The sequence below is a fragment of the Aptenodytes forsteri genome, unplaced genomic scaffold, assembly GCF_000699145.1.
Source record: "Aptenodytes forsteri isolate BGI_AS27 unplaced genomic scaffold, ASM69914v1 Scaffold171, whole genome shotgun sequence".
In the NCBI taxonomy this organism is placed as follows: Eukaryota; Metazoa; Chordata; class Aves; order Sphenisciformes; family Spheniscidae; genus Aptenodytes; species Aptenodytes forsteri.
In genome coordinates, this window is record NW_008794211.1 from 330,328 (window position 1) to 344,100 (window position 13,773).

Consider the following 13,773-nt stretch of genomic DNA (forward strand, 5'->3'; position numbering starts at 1 on the left):
CATGGTGACACCCTCACCCAAGGTGGCGAGGGGCCAGGCAGCCGCTGCTCCTCCCCAGGGCACAGGAGCTGGGGCAGAAAGGCGAAGAGCTGATGTGCCCTCCATCACACCTCTCCCTCGCAAGAGGCTGCACCCGCTGCACTGCATCTCCGAAGGCATGGAGCAAAGCAAGCTGGGGGGAGGCAAAGTCGCTTAAGCCATGTTTGCACCTCCTAACTTCTATAGCTCTCGGCATAAATTAGAGCCGCCTAAAGGGCTTTTTGATTTGGGAGGGAGGAAAACGGTATTTCAGACAGTAAAAAAGTTTCAAAGTTTTTCTCTTTTTCTGTTGTTCTTTTGTTGTTTCTTTTTTTAAATGAAGAAAGCTATCAGGATATCCTCAGCAGAAACTGAGAATGGGTTCCTGATGGCTGGATGGATTTTGCCAAAATCCATTTTAAGGTTTACTTTGAGTAAGCTCAAATCAGGTTGCCATATGGAATTACTCCATGCAGCAGCCTGACCTAGAGCAAAACTGAACAAAGCTGAGATTATTTACTAAAATCCTAAACCGCTGGCTGTTTTGCATCTCTCCCACACTGGATCTAATTCCCTAAGTAAATAAGCACATATTAAGTTAAAAACCCAAGTTAACGAATAGGCCAAATACTTGTACACAAGGTAGGCTATTTGATGTCACACAAAATGCAACCATGGGTCAGCATTCATGCCTCAGACCGTCTCAAAGCTTGCTGGCACCTGCAGTTTAGCATATTTACTGCTGTAGCCAAGAAGATTGATCACAGGAAGCCAAAGCTGTTCAGTGAAAAAAAAAAAAGAATCAGCTGTTTTCTATGAGCAGTCTGTCAGATAACCAGCCTAATGAAACTGTGGGCATTTCTCTTGAGCTCAAGAAACATTCATGCTAGAGAGGATACTGAAGTCATTCTAATACTTTGCAGTTGTTTTGGAGGTTAAATAGAAAGCGGCACAGAAGAAAGGCTCTGCCTTTGTGATTAAAGAAAAGGCAGAAACATAACATCAAAATGTACAGTTGTGCCCTCGACTAAAATAGACATAACACTAACACTGTATTTTTTACCTCACTGATGCGGTCCAAACTGAAAACACAAAGGATGCCTTTCACTGGTATTCCTTAAAAAAAAAAATGACACAACTGTCCCACAGAGAAACCAGACAGACAAGACACGGTCCTGCTTTTGTAAAAATAATTCATAACCTGATGAAATGTCTTGTGTCGGAATCAAAACCAAGAAGCTTCAGATGAAAAATGGATCTGACTCCTGTTAGAACTGCATAAGCTGTTCTGCAGTCTCGCCTCTCCCTGTCCTGGGCTCCAAATGGATGCGAAGATAAAAGGAAAACAGCAAAAGGCTCAGCACACAGCAATCCTAGTGTTCTTTGACAGGACACATCACCAACGTGGAAAACACTGGCATTCACGCATGGGTTTTTGACTAGCTTGTACATACAGATGTGGTTTTACCAGCCACCCCACTGTCAGTGCAAAATGGCATTTCCACAGAAGTTGCCTTATCTGGTTGCATGCAAGCAGGACTCCACCGGGCAGGCATTTACTCTGCCATGATGAGAAGTGTCTTCTGGGTGTTCACTCAGTTTTGCTGGACAGTGTGGGAGAAAAAGCATAGTTTCACATCTTCTGGTACCTTCTTCCTTTCATTTCTTACCACTTGTGAAGCTAATAGCACAGGAGAAAGGTGGCAGCCTCACAAAACAGACAATACTAATTTTAAAAAGTGTTTTTAAATGGTGGTGAGATGCTCACCGCTATTTCAGCCCTCTTGCACTTGTAAACTCTCTACAAGCCAGAGGGCCATTGTTTTTCATATGTGACGGACATGTAGACAATCATGGTAGGTGGCACAAATCAGTGTAGCCTCACGGCTGCTCCAGCCGATCCCAAGAGGCTGACCAGTTCAGAACTACCTCAAGCTTCAAGGGAGATAGAAGGAGCCATAGAAAGATTCCAGTCTGCCCTTTGAAAGTGAATCAAATGATCTCTGGCACTACATCTTGAGGGGAAATTGAAAGTGTCCAACTTAAAAAAGAACCTTAAGCTTTCTTCACCATTTTGTCATATTTCTCCTTATCAAAAAAAAAAAAAAATCAAGTAAATGTAGCACATTTGATAATGTACAAGTTTATCTGTTTGCAACATAGCTTTGATATAATTTCCAAATACGTCATACTAACAATTCCTAGGAATATTGCTGGAAGTGAAAGATGGCTCCCATATGACATTTACCACCTGATACATTGAGTACCAAATAGTGGAGGTTATAGTCAGTTGAAAGCTTGGAATATGCTGACACTTTCTGGTTTTTATTTCCCAGGCCTCAGTTTATGCTCTGCAATTTATGCTAGTATTATTTTTATTATAGAATATTTTTATTTACAGATGAAAAAGAGTATAGATAACAGGTGACAAATATAGATAACATGATAAAAAGGACAAAGCTGATGACAGCTCATGATAATAATGAACAAATGAATAATAATGATAAGAAGAACAGTAATAATGAACATTTAATTATTTGAATGTAATTTAATGCATGCTTAGACAAAGACCCAATTTTTAAGTTTCCCTTTCAGGTGCATCTGACAATAGCTTTTGTTGTTATTTTCCAATACAGGCATATGTCCTCTGGTTTCAGTTTTCATCTTTATGTTCTGTTTGCAGGCCAAGAGTGATAGTTTTGCAATGCAGCTAAAGTACTATGTGTATTTGGTATGCTGAAGGCATCTATCATCTTTTGTCTGTAGCTTTTCTGAAAAGTTCATCACCTCCATTCCCTCAACCAATAGCTTTCTTGTAGCAGAACTAATGCCTGTGAGAAAAAGATTGCAGGGTCCTCAGTATGGCATTTACACCAGCTGTATAAAGAAGGGAAAGGGAAAGGGGAGCGCAAGTGATGGAAACTGTTGCCAGACAGCCCTTTTCCTCATGAAAAGGAAAACACGATTTTCAGGATCAACGGAGGACACTTGCTGGGCCAGCTAGATCACAGGATTTGTGAAATCACAGGCCAGGGCTTGGGGCAGAAGGGAGGAAAGGGAAATGGAAGGGACAATGCCTGAGGCAGCCGAAAATGAGAGGACTGTGGGAGAAAGGCAATGACAGACTGTGGGCAGAGAGAGATGTCTGTGAGGATGAGAAGGCTTGATGCTGGTGAGGCCCGGCTGTTTCCATGTATACCTAGCCTTGCACCTGGCCTCTGGACCATAGTCCAGTGTGTTCTGTGCACGCCTAGTGAAACTCCTGTTAACATCCATGAAGAAACCATGTAGTCTGTTGGGCTTTGTGCTGTGGTGGATAGCCCTTTTTATTCATACAGGCACGCCAGGCTGCATAGCAGCAGGCTATTTGTGACCTTCTGACAGTCGGAGAAGCTGTATCAAATGAAATTGCTGATGCCGAAGCCTCTGATGGCCACCATATGGGGATAGAGGAAGTTCCTGATGGTATCACACACTTTTATTACAATGGCCACGACAGCAGATTTTCTCAGTGCAGAGCAATTTGCCAACAAGCGTAGGAGCCAAGAATGAATAGAGACCGGTGGGCAATGGGTACTATTTATGCACTAGAAGAGAGACTGAAGAACGTATGTGGATGTTGCAGGACTTTCAGCTCACGGCATCGAGGATGATACTCAGTTTTGTTGCAGAGCTGAGCATGAAGAAACTAGGACTACTGCTGTCCTATGGAGGACAATATGGTCCCATGAGTGCCTATTGATCTCAGTGTCTCTTTTTCAGCATGGGCTTCAAAGGTGGTGAGGTAGGTCAATAATGGGCATTTCTGAAACCCCTCACCCATGCATTAAAAAAAAAAGAAAAGAAAAGAAACAAAACACATGTTTTGCACAGCTAAACAGCATCGTTTGGGGAAAAGATGACACCATTTCCTGTCTGCATGGAGAACCAGCACCAAATTCAGGCCAAGGAGAAGGGAGCTGCCTAAACTACCCCATAGGAAATGCTAAAAGCATGAACGTAGTTTAAACATCTAACTCTATGCTGCAGAGCATTCCCTAATCCCAGGGGCATCTCGGACAACTGAGTGCCTATGCCCGTGCAGGAGCGAAGGGTCAGTGACACAACTGCATCTCTGTTTTATGCGATTAATTTACTTGAGGCTCAAAACTGGCTCTTGTGCATCTCGCCCCCATCCCCACTGCTTATGTGTTTTGCTCTGAGTCTTGTGAATGGAAAATATGTGAGCAACCACTTTCCCTCCTGAGAAAGCTGCTTTCTTACCCAACCACAGCATCAGGCTCCCACTACTCTCTGACACCATCAGTCTCGCATTTGTTCACCTGCAGGGAAGAGCCTCAGTGAGACTGCCTGAGGGGGTAGGGTTTGATGGCTCAGAGACTGGTCTAGAAAGTGTAAGCTGTGACCCTGACACCTCAAGCTCAGAAGGACCTAGACCCCAGAGCAGGCAAGGGTTGCAGCGGCTAAGCTGCTGCACAGTGGCTCACATTAACATGGCTCGATTGAACTGTACAAGCACACAAGCCCAGGTAATAGCCAGCTCTCAGGTCTGAATGCAGTTTAGCATAACTTCTCACCTATTCCTTTGTCATAACACTGCTCTTTGTCTGAGTATAGCATTTTAAGCACCTAAGGGGCATCATGCTCCAAGTCAGCAAGCTGATTTAGCTGAGGCACAGGGGTGGTAGATGGCTTCAAGAAACATGGCAGACTATTCACAAAGTAGACAATTAATCTTAACTAAGCCCCTGTGAGACAGCTCTTCCTGACAGAATAGTATTTGAGCAGATTCAGACATCTTTCCTAAATGGGGTAGCAGTATATAATCAGTGTCCCTTCATACTTGATAAACTTCCTTCAAGATTCAGAGAGCACTTAGGATTCACAGAAATCAAAATAAACTGCTTTTCCCATGTCCCCTCCCAATTCTGAGAAATACTCTCATTAATTAAAATGAATTCCTGAAAATGTATCCTACATAGGACAATCCTTAGTTTAAAAATGTAGAAAAACAGACAAAAATTGCATATTGGTAGCTATATTTTAAACCAAAAAAATCTTCACATAATAAATACATCTTATGCACATTAACTTCAAATTTACTTCAGAAAGCTATTTACAATATAAATAATTATAAATGGGAACACTTTGCAAGATATTGTTGACATAGCTAAATTGTGTTTCCTACATTACATTCCAAAGGAAAACTTCAAATTACAGATGTTATGCTATAATGTCACTAGACCCTATACATTGCAAGGCATGGTATTTGAAATGCTGGCAATCTGTGTCTTTTTTTCCATAAATATAACCCATTGGTTTAAAGCAAACATGAAATGCTTCATTATGTCTCAAGTGCCTTTTTTGCTAGATTAGTATATTTTTTATGCATTGAAATATTTACCTTGGGAAAAAGTTGCAGTGCCTTAAAAGTACTTTTCTTACTAGACTTTATTTCCTTAGAAATGTAAAGGTGCCAATGTTTTATAATGTGTGAGCAAGATTATTTCTTGCATTTCCAAACTTCCCACTGTATCGGTAGCTGAAAAGAAAAAAATGCATGCAGTCCAAATTGCAATAAATAAAAATCTTTGAAAACTGTATTTTGAATCCTAGAACAGGAAATCTTGAGAGCTCTGTGTGAGAGGGGAGTTAAATAGTGAATACAACCAGACAAAAAGCTTTGTTTCTTCCTGTATTTGATCTTTCTTTTCAAATACAGCTTCATAGATGGAGTCATAAATTACCTCTTTTCAGAAGGGGATATATTCCTAGCAACTTAGAGCCAGATTTATCCACAGAACTCTTGTATATATAAGGTAAATGCCACAGTGAAGTTTAACCTCACATCATTTTTTTTTCATTAATAAATGCTCTAAGGAAACGTGAAATGGAGTCACGCTAGTGCTCTCACTGTTCTGAACAGAAGACTATTTAATTTTTTGGTCCTCAGAATAACAGCTCGGTAAAAATACTTTGCTAAACCCTCAGCTACCCCTCTAGCAGGCTTTACTAACACCAAACTGAAGGGTTACAGAAAAAAACTGGGGTTTTTTTGTTTTGTTTTTTCTGTTGTTGGTTTTGGGGTTTTTTTTGCTTCTCAGTGCATACAGCCGAAATATTTAACCATCAATGCTAACTGCAAATAAAATAAAATAGGTTCTCCTCCACACTGTGGAGGTGTCTGGAGCTAGTCCAGTATACCTACAGGACAGCATGTTCATCCACCATTGTTCCTAATAACAAAGCCTGTATTTGCCTTTAGACCCTTAGGTGTTTTAAGTAAACTTGCAACTCATGGAAAGACCAGAGCCTGAACCCATTTGCTGCCAGACATTAACTATAGCCACCTTAAAATAGACATAGCTAGGTCTAATCCTGGAACTGTGTGCTATAATACCCATTATATACAGCTTTGTATACAGAAGGTCTGAAACCAACGCGTATGCCACAGCTTTGTTCCTTGATTGAAAGGTTAACCGACCTTTGGAACAGCCAGTCTGATTTTCTGGGGTGGCTGCGCCTTTTCCAGAAATACTATGCGACCTTTTATTTTTTTCCAGCTCACTCAGGATGTTCACATAAATGAACATATGGTGGTTAACATACTTAGGGACATTAATGAATAAATGCTGCATGTCCAGAGATAAAAATGAGATTCAGATAAGAGTGATTAAAAGAGTTTAAAAGGGCGGAATTTCACTGTGTAACTTGTGGCAGTATTGTGGACACATCAACAAAAGCCATTTAAAGCTTAAGAAATACTTCTGGGGCTCTTCAGTGCAGAGAGATGCACTCATTTTTTCAAAGTGTTTATAAATAACCTCTGTTATAGAAACACAGCCATTACAGCTATTACTTTCCACAGTTTCCACACTCGCATCTTGAGATTAAAACAGAAAAAAAAAAATTACAAACAAACCCCAAACCTATTGCCACTTCACAACAAGTCAGCTTTTTTGCCCTTACACATATTAAGTAGTACCTTACTCCACAAATATTCCCATTTGAGTCAATGGGACAAATTGCTGAGTAAGGTTCTTTTTCTCATTTAAGAATTGCTTTGCAAATTTGTCCAAAATTACAAACTCCATGCCCCTGGGGTGCAATTTTGTATAAAGAATAGAGAAGGTTTTTTACTTCTTTAAACAAAAGAGATATACCAAAATCATGATGCACCAAAATCATAATGCACCATCCACTGATATCAATAAGAAATGGTTTGAAAGAGCTGTGGTCACTCTGTATTTGGTGTAGCTACAAAATATTAATTTGGTGTTAATAACAAAACAGTATTATGTTAGAGAAATGATGCAACACAGCAATTTATATTGTTTCTTTTCAAAAAACACAAACTATATACCTTATTTAAAGTGATAACCTTTAGCTAATGTGATACATTTGAAATGTATTTGGTACAAATGCCTTGCATTTTTCAGTTTTGCAAAATATCTCATCTTATCTGATTTAGAAAATGAAGAAACAAAAAAAAGATTATATCCTTGAAGGATACTAAATGAAAATTTGAATTAAATAAATATGTAATGGAAAAAATAAGCTTTATACCATATTGAAAAGTACATGTAATATGAGCTGCAGTGATATTATATGCTATAATTAAGATTGTAAACTTACTTTCATGTAGCATGTAACATACGGAGTCTATGTTTACAACATTCGATGCTTTCTGTCAATTAAGAAGAAAATCCTGGCTATCTAAAGAAGCAGGATGGCAAATTAGCTGACAAAAGTCATCTATCTCCAGCAGACTGCACTGAAGTGCTAAGGAGTGCCAGTTGCTGGAATCCCACGAGGGGAGAGAGCATCAGCCTTTGCTTGTAGCACAACGTGGCTGCATGTACAGACCTCTCTACTGATATATGCCGTTCATTACAGTGCATTTTGCTGCATTTGTCATTGTAGTGGACTGGAACTATTGAAAATAGAAAAAATAACTACAGTTTGGGAAGTTTTATTTTGGGATCACAGTAAATAAGAGTGGGGACTTTTTATTGCATAGCACACTGGCTTTTTTCCTAGGTGAAATCATATAGAGTACAAGCATCTTATATTGTGTCTGTTTGTTTTATAAGTCTTCTATTTTTCAAAAGTGCCTGTCAGAATGCAAATACAACAGTGCCCAAACTGTGGTTTCCTGACTACTTGTGGCCATTAGACCATAGCCAGGGAACTGCAGCTGGCGTGCAGAACTCTATTGCCTTCTAATCAAAAGCTTGATAAAAAGAGTGTTTGGTGATCCCAAGAAACTTGGGTGCTGACAAAATCCCATTCATCCAAACAGCTTAGGAAACTCTTCTGTAATACAAAATAATATTGACACTTAGACTTATTTTTATATGTACTAGTAGGGATAATATGATACCATGTACCTCTACTCTAATTCGCTTTGCAAATTGTATTTCAATACTGTACAATGAGACTCCAAATACAAGTTTATTCATATTATTCATAGGAATAAGTGAAATAAATATGTATCCAGAACTAGATTTATCAAAAATACTTTCTCATTCCTATGCTTTAGGAATATATACAATTGTTGGCCTGAAAGAAGTCCATTTTGGTCCATTCCTTCCTCTGAGTTAACAGTTGTCAATGTTTTTCTTCCCCTCAATTATTTGCCTTGTTTTTATCTTAAAACAAACAAACAAACAAAAATCTCTAGCTGCTTCTCTTTATGACCTTTGTTATTCATTTGGCAGTTAGTCAAATAAACCTCTTGCCAAATCATTTTGTTCTCATTTTGCCTTGGCTAACATTCAATGCCCTGTCTCTCATTTCTGCTGCTAGTTCAAATGGTTTTAGACCATTATTTCTCTTTCCTCTGTGCAGAGCTTGGTGCACACCAGTGACATTTCCCCTTGCTCTTTTCCCTTACAAAGATGACAGACCCAGTTTATTTAAAGTTTCTACTAGATCTTTCAGTCTCTTTATCTTTTGCTGAGCTCTGCTCCACCTTTTCTATCATGAGCTTCAGATAACAAAGACCAGACTGTGTTGCTCTTCCTTGTGTCCAACGTACATTTCACCAGGAGTGATCACACTGCAGTCAACAAAGATTGCTTATGGAGTAAGGTACTACTCAATTCAAGATTCACAATCTGCCTTGGAGTGATCAGGACTATACACAATATTCCAAGTTCAGAGAGGTAATTTCCTCTGCTTTCAAGTACATCTCTACTTACGTGGCTTATAATGTTATTATTTAGCTTTTGCTTCTGATTAGTTTTATTTGAAAAAAGATATTTTTAACCCACCCATAGCATGCTGGTTTATATTTAGGCCTATTGATGACTCAGTCCCATATGTCAAGCTTCTTAACATTACAAATAAAGCTAGACATAGTGTTAATCTCATTTTAGTAAGCACCTCAAGTCCCCTTACCTCCACATTGGCATAATAGGGAGCAGCGGTTCTGCTCCTATTGCAGTCAACTTTGAGACTTCATATAAATGCCATACAAAGAAGGACAGATCTAACAATTGTGCCTACAAATGCCCTATTTTACTTTTTTTAGCATATGTTTTTTATTTACTCTTTTCCAATCAATTAGTGTCTCTTTGTTCATGAGATTATTAAAAATTGCAAAAAGTTTCTCTGCTTCTTTTGATGTCTTCTATAACTCTAGGACAGGCCCTGATAATATCAGCATTCTTAATACAATTGAATTTCTTGGAACCCTGATTTCCCTCAGTATTTTTTTATGTACATATGACTGATTTTGATATCCCTAATATGTTCTGATATTCATTAAATTTTCTGCTGCAAGCAAGAAAAGAACGTATATCTCTTTTTCAAAGTCATACCTATTACTTTACTGTATGTCAGACAGAGTAGTTACAATTTTCTATACTTTCTTAATTTACTCCAAAACTTTATCAGAAGTAGGACAAACCACCATACAGTTTTTGTCTATTCTCATCTCCCACATTTTTACACTTATGCAATTGCCTTTGTATTTTACAGCAAAATTTCTATGATTCTATTGAGTTCCTTCTGTGTTTCAAATTAATTCTTAATTATTCAGCCACTTAGAACCACTTTTCCTTATTTTATAATTATTACTAAATGGCATACATAGCCATAGGGTTAAATGTGTTTATCTTGGACCACTCCTAATTCCAGCCGTTTCTCCTGACAATTTTCTTCCATTTCACTCCACTAACCACCTTGTGCAACCTTTCAAAAATATGAGGACAATCTCCCATCATCTACATCAAGACAACCAAGCCCTATGTATTTCTCAAAACTACACTGAGAAAGGCCCTCTTTCTTTTAAATACAGTAGAAGTAAATATTTGATCGTACTAATCATAAGGATACTGGTCATTTGACTCCTTTCAAATCAAGCGTATGTAAATAGCTATGCATGTGAGTACACAAGGAAATAACAATTCGAGGAGTTGTCTCTTCTTTCTCCCCTTTTTGATTTAGTATTGGTTAGCCACGGATGCTTTATACCATGGAGCAGCATAACACACTTGGCCATTAGGGAATAAACAGATCACAAGAAGTACACGTTTTGATGTGTATTTCGAAGGAACATATTCCAACTTTCTGCGTAAAAAGAGTGCATAGCAGTTTTGTTGGCTGGGACCTGTGGGGCACATGCAGTTCAGAAGGTCTGCCCTTGGCAGTCTTTCCAAACAACCACCTCTTAAACAATGTGCATAAATCACTCTGCTAGCCTGCCCCAAGCACTCCCTGCCTAGACCTCTTCCACCCTTCTCAGCTTGCATGGCACCAACTTTGAGTTTAGCTCCATTCACTCTAACCTTCCATGCCAGTGCATGTTTATTTTTTAAAAGTAATGTGTGTTAACTAACTTATCCCCCCAAACCTTAGGTTATTCTTTCTAGTGCACTGTGGTATATCAAATGCTGGTAACGACAAGGGCATGAAAACATATAATATCTTCCAATTAGATCTCAAAGGTTATTTTTTAAAGCACAAAAGTTTTTAGAAAAAAAGTGTCAGCTTCCATTGGTTATTATAACGGATGTTCCCTTGTGTCCTTGTGCTGGATCTTGCTGCATCCTTAAGTGAGAAGTCACATCAAAGTGTGATCCATTACAGCCTAGTGAATAGTTTCTAATGGTTTCAGTGTCATATAGATGCTCCAGGGCATATCCAGTTAATGTGTAAGCATGCTTATCAAAGTACTGCCTGTGGGAGCTGTAGTAATTTGGAGAGGCTGCTGGGTGGTCCCCTGGGGTTTGATGAGGGGACATGTCTGAATGCAGGTAGTCTTTAGCTAGTACCAAACTAGATTTTGATATTCGATCAGAATTGGGGCTGCTTATCCTAGACAGTGTTGTGGGGCTGTTGTCATAGTCATTTTCATGTGGGCTCATAATCTTTCCATCTCGTTGCTGGATGTGTTCACAGGGAGGAGTGTTGGCAACCGTCGGGACACGGCAGACATCCCCTGCCAACTGCTGCTGAGGGTAGTTTGCAAAACAGGTAGCGTGCTTCTTCCCTGTGCCATTAATGGAGACCAGTGGATCAGGGGTCGTTTTCCGCAGCTGTAGTCTGTTTTCTTCCTCTTTAATCATTTGCTGGGTGGCTCTTATTAGAGTTTCAATTTTGCTGGGCTCATGCGGACTGCTCTGATATTGCTCAGTACGGTATCGGTCGCCTGATTCACTGGCAGAGCCAGGATCAGGTGAGCTAACGACACTGTCCTCATCCCAGTGTCCTCTCCCTAGGAAAGAGAGAAAGGGGACAAGCATTGAGGTTGAAGGAGGCAAGCAATCTTGAAGAACAAGTACTCTGAACCTTATTTTACAGACCGAAAACCAAGACAGAGGCAAGTGACTTGTAACAAAGTCACCAAAAATGACCATGGTAGACCCCTTGCTTTTCAGTGACAACATCTAGTTTCCAGTGTCTGCACATGGAACAAGTAACACAGCTGAAAACATACAAAGAAGAGATCTAAGCACCTCAACACAGACATCCAGTGCCATCTGAGACACTCTAGGGTAACCAAGCATCTGCATAGGCCCAGCAGGTATGGCACCAACTCTACAGGAACTCTGTGCCTTCTGGAGCAGCTAGAGGCCAGGCAGGGTACCCTAGGGCATGTCAAAGTGCCCTCAACACTGATGTTCAGGCCCCTGACCCCTCACTATCTCTTTGCATCAACAAAGTCTGAGTGAATTGGGACCGTGGTGAAAAAAAAAATCTCAAGGAATTACAAAAGTACATCATTCCGGCATGTCTTCTTAGGCCTTTCCAGGAGCTAAAACGTAGAGACAGCATTGTGGAATAGTTTGTGGCCCTGTAGTGACTTTACACAGGTTACACAACAATAAATAAACACAAGTAATGAAGCAGTTCTTCTTTAGAAGCATAAGAACCCATAGCTGTTAGACAGGATTACTGTAAAAATGTGATGTCATATCCCAACACATAAATATTTGCTGTATAAAACTTTTAGAATGGGAAAATATAACTATATTCTTACCTCTCTTTAAAAAATAAGGCCCATAGACATATCAGAGAAGGTGTTCAGCTTGCATGTAGCTGAAAGGACAGAATCAGACCTGTCAATCCTCACTAGGAAGAAAGTGAGTGACCCCCAAACCTGAACAGCCGACTAAGCCCACACTATAATAAAGGGCTTGATAGAGGATTTGCTGAGATATGTGCCTGCAGGAGGGCACGTGTTGGACTTGCACAAATTACTTAACGATGCCTTTGCCTCAGCACATACAAAGTCCTCTCTGGGGACGAGGCCCGTTGGGTTGGTTTACAGGACTCCTCAAAGGAAACCCATTTTCAGACTAGCACAAGTAGTTCCCCCTGCTCTGTGTTGGGTCAAGGCATACAGATCTGTTTGGGTGGCAGACCACTACCGCTGTGTTGCGGAGTTCATGACAAAAATCAGTGATGGGCTTTTATAATAAACATATCCTGCCATTTGTAGGTGGAAGTACTGCACTGTGGAGTATCTCATCAGCATAAATTTATCCTTCACATCCTCTTAAGATCTGGACCCAAAATGCCAGGGCCTGGAGGTGGAAGGGAGCTCCAGCCACTAAAGCATACGGTACATCAGGCACACCGTGACACACTGGGGAGCTGGCTGGCCGCGGCTCTAAACCCCATGCTCAGTTTGTCTCACTGCACAGACGATATCCGCAGTGCCCCAGACTTCCTGAGTGTGACTGGAAACGCGTGGGCTCATACGCAATATCCAGGGCCTGCTATACTGGTCAGCTAATTGTCATTATCGTAAGGTGACTCTGAGCCAGAACTACCAGAAGATACATTAAAAGAACAGAAAAGGAAGAAAATATTTTCTGCACAAAGAAACTGCTCTGACAGCAATGTTCACACAGTGTTGTCAAAAAGAGTTTCATTTGTGAAAGGCCAAGGTCTGAAACTGCCTAAATCTAAATGAAAATGGCACATTTGCAAGGGAAGCTGAGATGTTCCTTTCCTCAACTAAGACCAAGATGTCAGGTTTTACCCCCAAAGCTACATGCAGACTGAAGGCCTACTGAAACACATAAGACTTGATACAATAAAGAAAATAACTGCAGCACCTGGAATTACAGCAAAACCAAGGAACAAACTAAAATCAAATTATATTTGATTTGATTATCCTTTGCATTGATTATCCTTGATAAAGGTACGGAATAAATATTTAACACTTTTGTATTTGTACCTCCATATCATATTTCTACATTACCATCTTTCTATGCTCAGCAAGAATTATCATACATAACA

At 39.9% G+C, this 13,773-nt stretch overlaps 1 protein-coding gene across 1 annotated transcript in view; it reads right to left on the reverse strand.

The window, feature by feature from the left end:
• Positions 1-11,009: 11,009 nt before the first annotated feature.
• The window catches only part of SIM1 (single-minded family bHLH transcription factor 1), a 48,922-nt gene continuing 46,158 nt past the window's right edge, over positions 11,010-13,773 (reverse strand). The window contains exon 13 of the mRNA XM_009285174.1: positions 11,010-11,740. Coding sequence (XP_009283449.1) covers positions 11,010-11,740 — 731 coding nt within the window. The remainder of the gene's footprint in view (positions 11,741-13,773) is intronic.